Here is a 10,733-nt window from a genome sequence, read left to right as displayed (position 1 = left end):
GTAAACAGTATAAACTGTAAATTTGGCAACATTCTACGTTTAATTTTTTTAATTTTTTATAATTTAAAACAAATGCCTCTTCAATACAGACTTTTTGTGATTGCGATTTCTTAGCAAAAAAATAATTTTTTCTAGTTCTAATATCTTTTTCTAATGCTGGCGTTATATTGGTATTTTCTAACAGTTCAAGTTTTCTAAGACTGTTCTGACAAGGGTTTACTTTTGTTTTTTATTAACAGCTCATTAAATTTCTCAGTACTGATCAAAAGTTTTTTTAAGTGTGTGTATATATAAATAAGTATGTTTTAAATGTACTGTATATAAATTAGATACTTTGAACATTAACCCAACCTAGTTTCTGTTTGTCAGGTAATCTTAAATAATTACCTTTTCTTGCAATAATTCACTGAAAAACACAAGCTTCTATATGTTTTAGAATGTTTGGGTAGTTTTCATTAAAATTTTTAATTAGAACATGTGTAAACAGTAAGCCACTAGCTATAAAACTTAACTAAAAGGCTAAACTAAAGGCTAAAGCTCTTGTTTTTTAAAATATTTTGGTACCTCTCTAGCTCCAGAAATTCATGTCTATTTTAAATGATATGATTTCAGCAGAGCTTTTAAAAAAGTTGTTAAAACTGTAGTTGCATGCACTAATAGGAGATTACAACATAGTTCTTTTATTTGTAGGCAATGTGCAGGTCTATGAAACAGGCTTAACCTTTGCAAGGTTTGCCTTTTTGTTTTAATTTTATACTAGACATATGATTTCAGCATGACTAAAGACTGCACTTTACATCTTGTACTAGACAAATGTATGCAATGAAGAGTAAGGCTATGTGTTCACATACAATTCTCTGGGTTGTTTAAATTATGCAAAAATATATATTTAAAAAGCCAGATGGAGCAAAGCTAGGTGGTTGATCCACTCTCACAAAAGCAGTAAGAATACCACTTTAAAACATTTCTGACTAAGGAACATGAAAATAATGTTAGTGGTGCAATATTGCTTGGATGCTATAGGTAATTATCAGGCACTTGTAATCCAAAGCATGTTAGTCATGTTGCTTAGAATTCAAACTCACTGGTATGTTATGTATGATATACGCTTGGCATCTAACAGGATGCTGCCCTAGTGGCAGTTGTGTCTGTACACAGTGTTGTTTAGAGCCCAGATAAGTGGGGACACTCTGGAAGTGCCGCTCATTTGTCAGAATAGAGAATCTATGTAACTTTTTATTTGTATTTATCTCAATAAATCCTGTGACTGTTTTATGAAATTAACTTGTAACTGACTTTTGTCATAAACAGGACATGAATGTATTTTTTGGTTAAGGAAGTGTCTCCCAAGCATAAACCAGGATCGAGTGTGGAATTCATCATACTGCATAATTAAAAAAAAAAAAAAAATCATAGATGGCCAGAGTTTTGACGCGGATCTTTCTGCACTTTTTCCTCAAAGTGAGCATGCCTAAAGGGCTTTGAAACTAAAATTGTTCTGTTGGAACCGATACTCTAGCAAGGTATATTTTAAATAGCGAGAAGTCGTGTGCTGGGTGAGACTGGCTTTCAAATCCCTGTCTTAAAACCTTCCCTCTTCAAATGTCACACTGGAAGGACGTTCTGGACTGGTCTTTCACTTCGGTGTTGCTTTCAGGCTTCTTATGTTAAAAAAATCTACATAGTTGCTGGGTCCTTAGGAAAAGAAAAAAATCAATGATGCCTGGTGGGTTGGTTTTGCTGCCATTCTCAGGAGCCTTCCTGTATATTCTGCTGCTGCAATTGCCCTCTTGGTTGTTTCAGATGCTCACTGGCAGCTCCATCCTGTGCTCTAGAACATCTCCCAACTGCTGCTAAAGAATATATAATCTCCTTTTCTTTTCTCTGCAGGATTTTAGCTGATGCAAAAGTGAGGACAGCAAACGGTCTTTTGTTTTCTTTTCCCCCATTATGCCTACCCACACATCTTGAGTAGGACGTAAGACCCTTGTGCAATACTCTGGAAACAAACAAACAAAACAGCCGTATGCTCTTTCTCCTTCACTTGAAACTAAACATATAGATTGAGATCTAAATTTGAACAAAAAACAGGAATATAAAATATGGACAGCATGATGGCTAATGTCAAAGGAAGGTATTTACCCGAGTTACTTCTCTTTCTCTACTGCCTGTCTTCCAAGCAAGTTTTTGTCATCCTAGCGAAAATCAAAAGATGGGCAGGAACAAAAAAACCCACCCCTTCCTGTAATCACCCCTCTGTATGCATGGATGCTCTCTAAGTTCATATAGGCTATTACATCACATGTGCACACCAAACAACTGTGATGTCAGTTTATGTTGCTTGGATATCATAATGTGCTAGTGATAAACAAGCAAATCTATCCTTAATGACGTAGGGAATTTTGATTAGGGGAATTTCCAGGGGAGGGAGGAATTACTACTCGATCTTAGACTCCAGTCTTTAAAATGGTATCAAACTCCTCCTAAGAGAGGAAAGGCTTACAAACTTCTAGTCAGGAGTGGATTCATTACTATGGTTTTTTTGCCCCCACGGACCTTTAGTGTCCAGCTCCGTCTAGCTGAAACTAATGAGATCTTTTCACTGCCTCAATGCCAAAATGACTTGACTTTGAAGAAGCTTAAGCCCCATTTGGAATTACTGACTGGGGTACCCCTTAATTTCCAGTGGCTTCAGTACCTGGATGAAGGCAGGAACCTGTAACCTCTGTGGGATCCTCGGAGATTATTCTCAATATCCCTGTACCTGCTAGTGGCAGCTAGCATGGTACTTACTGGATGAAGATCAGAGTTCTGCTTTCCTCTTTTTACCATACTGTACCTGGAATTCAGCTCTTGACTTAACTGTTAACTTTGCTTCCTGCTGCTTAGAGGTAAAATCTACTCATCAGGACCTTCTTAGGAAATTGCAAGAGCTGACCTCTGAATTCCTGCCTGGTTTGTCTACAGCTGGTGCTAATACCTGGCTGATTTACCATAACCTAGCATAGCTTTAGTGAGGTTCTGGTTGATTTCTTTGCAGTTAGAACTGTGTGGAGTAATGTTGTTTCCCATTAGATCAGCTGCGTGTGTGTTGGAGTACTTAGTTTTGCAGGTAGCAAGCAGAGATACTAAGAAAAGTCCTTCCTTTAAACTTGTTTAAGTGTGCTACTTAAAACCAAGTAACCTCTTCCTGCTATTTGCTATCTCCATGTCTCCAAAACAAATCAGAATTGGTGGTTTATTTTTAAAATAAAGACACTAGGTGCACAGATGCAGTTACATATTTTCTCCTGCAGTCTTGGTGCTTGACATGCTAACTGTAGCTTTCTGTGGGCTTCAACCATACTATCCTATTAGCACTATACTGTGACCTTTTCCAGGCTGGGAGTACATCTGTGTTTTCATAGCTTTAGCACACTTGGACCAAAGCCTCCTTGGGACATTAAGATAGCAAAATTGGAGAACAACAACATGTCTAAAAATTCAGCCACCACCTTTTTAAGCTGGTCACCTTCTCTGAGGGTATGTTGACTTCCTTTTCTTTTACTTTATAACTCCCTACAGTAGATCTGCCAGACGATTCTACGTTTAAGGACAATGAGATTGTCCCTGGTGGAATGATTACAATGCGCATCTGGAGACAAGATGGCCGGGGACGTCTTGTGGCAGCTGCTGCAAAAGGAGAGACTGTGAAGGTCGATTCTGTTACTTCTGTGAACAGGAGGGTACTATATGTGGAAATGCTAAAAGCGTATTGTTGAAAGTCCAAGTGCTTTTATAAAGCAAGTCTTCATAGAGCAAGCAGTGGGGAAGTCTTTAATGGGGGAATCTTACTGTAAAAATTACGTGGGTTAGTTGTATTCCTTGCAACAGTTTAATCCTGAAAACTGAAACTTAAAGGGGACTGGTAATCTGAAGATGAGTCAGGGTAAGACTAAAGGAGGAGACAATCCTTAATGCATTTTGGTTTAGAAGTAAGACTTTTTTGTTGCTATTGGCAAACAGCACATTCAGTTGGAGTACAAGTTTTTTCTTTTCCCTGTTGTGTAACTTTTTGTAGCACTGCTATTAGTGTGTTTCCAGATTGCTTTTCTTGTCCCTGCTTATCCTAGTTTATGAAAAAAAGTTTGGATTTTCTTACTCCAGTTGACTGCCATTTTGCTTTCCCAAGATATCTTCTGACCAAAAAATACTTAGTCCCTTAGTTAGAAGATGGGGGATCTTTTGTTCTCGGGTGTTACAGTGCGGCTAAGACACTTGGCTGATACTATGTGAACCAGAGGCATAAACTCTGTTTCTTGGTCTGTCCTCCACTGACCATACTGCTTCCGAAGTAAGAACGGGAGTCTGTACTCCTTCACAACATGTGACTGCCAAAATCACCAAGCAGGAAACATTCCCCATCTTCTCCGCTTTACCTGGTGCTAGTTGACGGACCATCTTGAGTTTGTGATCCTGTCAGATTTAATTGGTGAGAAAGCTTTTTTTTTTTTTTTTTTTTTTTTGTGTGTGTGTGTGGAACAGATAGTTTCTGGTGCTTCGATAGAAGGCACGCTGCTTTCTTGATTTAGGACTGAAATGTTGTCTCAGCAGAAACACAAGGTACTCTGTGTAACCGATTTGTACTGCAAACCTTCAGGCCTGAACAGATGTGGTCATGAAATATCTTTTGGCACCTTTTATAAAGAAAGAACCATTATCTCTGTTGCCCTGGCCAAGTTCCAACTTGGCTAATTACATTCTGTTCTTCCGCGTTTCCCCAACCATTGCAAATGGATACCGCAGGGTTCTTCACTTCCTGTCGTTAACTGTTGTGTAGTGTTGCAGTTCGTTGGTAAGCAGCTGTTCTGCTTCGTGCCACAAATGGCTTGCATTTTGCTGTTGGACAAAGTGGTTTTTTTTTTCTGTTTTTTTTTTTCCCCCCATGGTTTGAGTTCCCTGTGTATCAAAAAATTTTCCTACTCTGTGTTGAGCAGGAAACGGATGTGCCACAAAGACAACAGTGGTGTTTGAAATGGAAGATGTATTGCTACAAAAACTCTGCAAAAAGCTTGTGAGAGTGTTGATTTTCAACTGGATATTGGCTTTTTGAAGAAATAATTCCGCAGCTGTTCTAGTAATGGGCTTCCACTTACTAGATGAGGAAACTGGAAACTGTGGTGCATTGTGGAAGATGTAGTCCAATCTGGAACTGGTTTCTTGTGAAGAACAGGACTGTGAAGCACCTGAAAATTGTTCCCAGGAGGCCTCTCAGCAGCACTTTAGAACTGATATGTGGGTTGTGGGTGTTTTTTTTTTTTTTTTTTTTTTTTTAAACCAAGGAAGCTCCTTCTGGGGTTGAATGTAATATAAGAGTATGTTTCCTGAGGCAGCTAATGCTTATGAGTTGTATACTGGCTGGAATTAAATCCCAAAGGCTTACTCGAATATCCTAGCTCATAAGGAGACTGGGCTTGCATGGTCATGCTGTTTGTCTTGGTCCTCTTCCCAAAAACTTGTAATCAGGTCAGTTTCCAGCTGATTCAAGAAAAGGATAGGGATTGCAGAGAGATGAAGTTCCTGTAAGATTTTGTAGAGCTTAATAACTATATACAAAAGGAAAACCCATATTCATGTTCCCTCCAAGGGTTGGCTATAAGTAAATATCATTGGATAGTAGAGAATCCAGATGGGACAGAAGAATAGGAAACAAGCAGATATTATTTGGCTGGTCTTGGAGTGATTTATGAAGTGTACAAGCATCCCCTAAGTACAGATACAAGCCTTTGTTGATACCTAGAAAGAATCAAATTATCCTTCAGAAAGAGATAAAAAGGTTTCTGTTTATTTTGCAGCTAGCCCATCTGGGAGTTATGGAGGACTTTGCGGGCACCACTCCATATGCAGAATTCCTGGGGCCAGAGCGGAGGAAGGAATGGGTAGCGCACCGAGCTTCTGTGGCACTGTTTGTTGCCAGCCACAGGGGCTGTGTCAGAACTGCTGAGTTTCTCCTGAGAAATGGTAATATTCTTACATAGTTACAGCCAGAAAAGAACTGTGCCAAACGCCAGATCACCCTCCTGCTTACCAAGATCCTAGAATTTTACCCAGATTGTTTTGCATGTTTTGTATTTGAGGTGGAGAATGAATTCAGCCCATCAGTCCTGATGTAGACTTGAAAACAATTAAAACTGCTGCCCTTGCTAAGTGTAATGACTTTCAGTGTTAAAGCAGGAAACTCGTACTGGAAACAGGATTTCTGATTCTGACTTCCATTCTTTGAATCTCATTTATTGCTATTTTCTTAGGACCTAGAAAAGCTTAATTTTTCATCAGTCCTGTGCAATGCTTTAGCAGTCACTGAGATGCAATAAGAGTTGCAAGCATTAGTTTCAGGCTCTGGCCTTTGGGTTTTTAGTTGCTTTGCAACTAAATAAACCTTGTTTCCCCAGACATCTGCATTTGCACAGTGGACAGTCCTTTGGGTCAGTTCAGGTCACTTGAATGTCCTGAATGGGCAGGTATTTGTTCTCATTTTCAATGATTAAAAAGTGATTGCTGAGGAAAAAAAAAAAACACCTTGTCCAACAGCGTTCCCTTCAATCCAGGTTCTTGAACTTGGCTGTGTAAAAGAGAGTCCTTGTTTAAAGGATGGCATTGTTGTCCCTCGATAAGTGACAGGTCTCGGTGCAGAAGCACCGGTGATGCCCAGCCAGGGCAAAGCAGGCAGCGGTCCCCTGAACAAAACAAAGAATATCAAGTTGTTGTTTGTTAGCCCTATTTGCCTGAAGGCGTGAGTATTTGTTCAATAGATAATTTGTTAATTCCAGTGATTAGATTGTGACTAAAGCAAACTGCCTTCAGCAAAAAAGTGAAGTAAATTCTGGCCCGCAGGTGGCATTTCCTCCCTGTCGTATGCCTTGACAAACTCGGACTCCGTGTGCTTTTTGCAGGTGCGGATTTGCATTCTAAAACCCTGCTGGGAAGGACTGCTCTTCACGTTGCTGCCGTCGCAGGCCAGCGTGCCTGCATTGAACTGCTGCTTAGCTATGGGGCACAAGCTTTTGACCCAGATCACGAGGGACAAACTGCAGTGAGCCTTGCCCGCTTGTCGGGCCAGAAGCAGAGTGAACACACCATGTTCCGCTTCGAGTGGAAGAAGAAAGCAGCTGACGCTGTGCCATCCACCATCTTTGAATCAAGCCTGGCAGCAGACATCTGATCCCATATCCTAAAATACATATGGGCTGATTTGGTTCTGGAAAATTTCAGTGGACAGTCCGTAATTTTTCCAGAAACCCCCACTTCAAATATAGGTCACTGGGTGGTAGGGTTCAGTTGTGAAATAAGCTCTTATACTGGTGATGCTGCAGCTAAGATGACAGCTAGCTTGACAGCACAGCTCTCAAACGCGCTCTTAATTTGTAGCTTAAGTATTTGTAAAATTGTTCCATAGCCAGATTGGCCATTTAGTTAATATAGTTTGTAGTGGGAGCACAAGCCTGTCTGCAAGTTTGTTGGAATGCTCCTTGCTAGGGTAATTTCCTCATAGTTGGCAGTAGACCAAGGCAGTGTAGTTTAATGGGTGTTTCAGGGGCCTGGAAATCTCTAGATCTTTAATCCAGTTCTGCCCCTGACTGGCTTTATTGCCTCTGGCAGATCAGTTAAGGCCTGTTTTATAAGTAGGGGAGTCTGTCTGCCATGGGAGGGTGCAAGCAAAGCTTATGTGCATGTAAGTGGCTAATTATGATTGCCCAAAGTCAAAATCAATGCTTTCTTACTGTTTCCAAATTTTTTAAGCCTCCAAGCTTTAATGGGGTTCATGAAGTCAGTGGCAGGGTGAAAGGACTTGCTGCCCATCTGCTTTCAGGCTTTGTTGGTGTCCCAGCTTCTTTAGTTGCTTGAGAAATAAAAATACTATTTGTGGTCTCTTTATGCTTCTCTGGTCAGTAGGAGGAAGCTGAGCTTCTGGTCTGTTTCCTGAGGGCGTAATGGAGACTCCAAATGCTCAGTCTCTAGCAGTTTCCATTCTCTTGCATGAAGAGAGTTTTTTTCCAAAGAGCTCAGCATTGAACTTCCAGTTAACCAGAGAAGAGGTGGTTCTCAGTGGGAACTGAGCACTTCAGAGAGCTTGGGCCACTGCCTTTTTGTCTGCAAAGCCCCATGTGTAGCCGGGAGACTCTACAAATAACTAACATGAGTTGTTCTTGGTTGCTCGTGTCAGAGCATTTTCTTGAGCCAGTACCAGGATTGCTACATAAACATCCAGGGTCGTAGTGAGTTTTGGCCTCAAAGCCCAGGTCTGTGCTCCAGATCAGCGCGTGGGAGCGGCCGTATCCAGAGTGTGATCAAAACCAAGGGCCTGTCGTGTGCTGATGGCTCTTAGAGAGAGGTGACCTGAGCATCAGAAAGATGCAGGCAGGAGCTCAGGTACCTCTCCCTGACATCCCCCAAGAGAGGGATTGTGGCTGGTGGTGCGGCCTGAGACCCGAGTGCTCTGTTCGCAGCTTTGCCCTGTGCGCACTGACTCGGCGCAGGCAGCTCCCGCAGAGCGAGTGCTGTCGGCAGGGCTGCGATGCAGAGGACGTTGTTGTACCCACGCAGAGGTGCCCTGTTGTCCAGGACCGTCGAAGGGGATGTGAACAACGTCGCTCTATCTGTTTGCTGTCAGATATCCCCGACAGGCGCGTGGAGCGTGGCTCAGGGCCTGGGCAGTAAGTGACGTCGCAGGTACCTGGACTGGCGGCTGCCTAGCTGGGAGACGGGTCGCTGCCTCTGGCCAGGGAAGGGTCTCCCTGGGCCCGCAGTTCTCGGCTCCCTGGAGGTAAGTCCCTCCGCCTAGTTTTCGTGCGCGTGGAACGAGTGGTTTAGTGGTTGGAGCGCTGCCCTGGCACGCTTCAAGAGCGTAGCTGCGTCCCCCAAAGCCCGTCTGCCCCTTGGGGCCGGGGGCTTGGACGCGTGCCGAGCGAGAGCAGGGCTTTGCGGCCGGGCTCTGCCCCTTCGCTGGACGTTGCCTGCCGCGGGCCTGTGCGCTGTTCTGCCAACAGCATGCGTGAACCAGGCGTGGAGACTGAAGGATCAAGGGAAAATAACGCCTTTTCCACATCTTTCCTTTTGTAAACTGAAAGTTTGGGGTGGCGGTTTTACCTCTTTGTTGCTCATACTTCCCTTTACTTTTCTTTGCCTTTTTTCCCAGCAGAGGGCACTCCGGGACTGGGCACCCTGCTTCCTGCACCGCAACTGGTGGGCTCAGGCTGGGACAGATTGGCGTGTCAGGAGAGACACACCATCATCTTCGGGTTTGTGTTTTTCATCATTAATGTATGAAAAATCTTTGTTCGCTTTCCTGGATTCAGATCTTCTCTCTTTCATTCAATTGTGTATGAGACTATACCCAGAGTTTCAAAGATACCTGCTCTAGTTTTCTTTCTGACCTGATACTTGTACTTGAAGTCTAACTCAGATCTAAGATCATAAGTATTCCTTATTGAATTTTAATCAAGCAGTAAAGCAAGGTTCAGAAATTTAGGCTACAGCAAGTACCACTTCTGAAGGCAGTTACTGGGTTTCGGGAGGACATATAGAAATACTTACGCAAGCTGACATCAATTTGATCAATATGATCCCAGAAATTCCTAATGTTTGTTTGAGGGAACACTTTCTTGGTATCATTTAAATAGAAAGTTCATTTAAACAGATTTTTATGTTGCTCTGCTTATTAATTCTTTGTGGTTTAAACATCTAGTTGTTAAATAACTGCTTACAAGGATGACAAGACCACAAATTATATCAAAGTGATCAGCAGACAGGGTATAAAAGATGGTGCTTCTGGCATTTTGCTGAGCAGTTGAACATTTCAAGTAGGATTATACAGAAAAGTCTTTAGAAATCCTTTATTATTTCTTCTTGTTGTCTGTCTAGACTGTCTAATCTTTACTCAAGCTTCCAGAAATGGGGAGAGGATTTGTAATTGCTCCTAGAAATTATGCAGCATGCTGCATAGCTCTAGGAAAGAACAGCGAATGTCATATGAAGAGAATCGGGTGACCTCAGGATAAGGATGCCAGAAATGGTAGGAAATTAAGTAGTATATGGTCATGTAGTTAGGCTCAAATAGCAAGGATTTCTGCTGGAAGCTGCAGGCTCATCCTTTGGAAAGAACAGAACAGAAGTCACCAATGAATTGCAGCTGGGAAAGGGATAAATGCCAGTGTAGAATTGTTTTGGGTTGAGTTTCAAGAGAATTTATGTCTGTGCGAGACTAGCTCATGAACACTGTGTGCACTTCTGGTTATTCATCTTCAAGAAAGGTGAATTCATGCTAGAAAAGACCCATAAACTCGCCAGGAGACAGCTCCTCTTCCAGGGAGGACTAGGAGAGTAGGGTATAGCCCAGTAAAAAGAACCATGCAAGGGGACATTATTATTCTTTACCTAAGGTCATAAATGTCATGGAGGGAAAACTATTTACACTGAAGGAGACTTCTGGGATACTAAAAGCAGTAATCAGAATGCATTTTGCAGCCCTGTTACAGAGGAGCAGGGCAAATAGGCCTAACCAAGGGTGTGCACCTTTAAAGAATGCAGTTGTTTGCTATGGTTGCCTAGAAAACTGTTTGGACTGGATGGCAGCGTTGCTGGATGATGCTGTTTTATTTGTTGCTTATCTGTTCCAAAGAATAAAAAGTGGATGTGGAAAAAGCAAATAATATTGTCTGTCTTAATGTAATGAGCTATGCTATAGTGTGCAGCCA

At 42.0% G+C, this 10,733-nt stretch overlaps 1 protein-coding gene across 1 annotated transcript; it reads left to right on the top strand.

Annotated features, from left to right (window-relative positions):
• The first annotated feature begins 2,533 nt into the window (after nt 1-2,533).
• On the top strand, nt 2,534-7,201 carry ANKRD60 (ankyrin repeat domain 60). The gene is made up of 4 exons (XM_013952687.2): nt 2,534-2,708; nt 3,565-3,695; nt 5,835-6,000; nt 6,933-7,201. The coding sequence occupies exons 1-4, from the start codon at nt 2,534-2,536 to the stop codon at nt 7,199-7,201; spliced, it is 741 nt and encodes a 246-aa protein (XP_013808141.2).
• Nucleotides 7,202-10,733: the final 3,532 nt, after the last annotated feature.

This window comes from Apteryx mantelli, chromosome 18 (genome assembly GCF_036417845.1).
Source record: "Apteryx mantelli isolate bAptMan1 chromosome 18, bAptMan1.hap1, whole genome shotgun sequence".
Lineage (NCBI taxonomy): Eukaryota > Metazoa > Chordata > Aves > Apterygiformes > Apterygidae > Apteryx > Apteryx mantelli.
The sequence above is the reverse complement of the archived record's forward strand: the minus strand, read 5'-3'. Positions and strand labels throughout refer to the sequence as shown.

Bases quoted from the DNA above. Each gene is read 5' to 3' on its own strand.
- ANKRD60 (XM_013952687.2), top strand. From the start codon at position 2,534: ATGGTTTTTTTGCCCCCACGGACCTTTAGTGTCCAGCTCCGTCTAGCT. The intron at 3,696-5,834 runs GTCGATTCTGTT...TTTATTTTGCAG, and splicing joins CAAAAGGAGAGACTGTGAAG to CTAGCCCATCTGGGAGTTAT. The intron at 6,001-6,932 runs GTAATATTCTTA...TGCTTTTTGCAG, and splicing joins TGAGTTTCTCCTGAGAAATG to GTGCGGATTTGCATTCTAAA.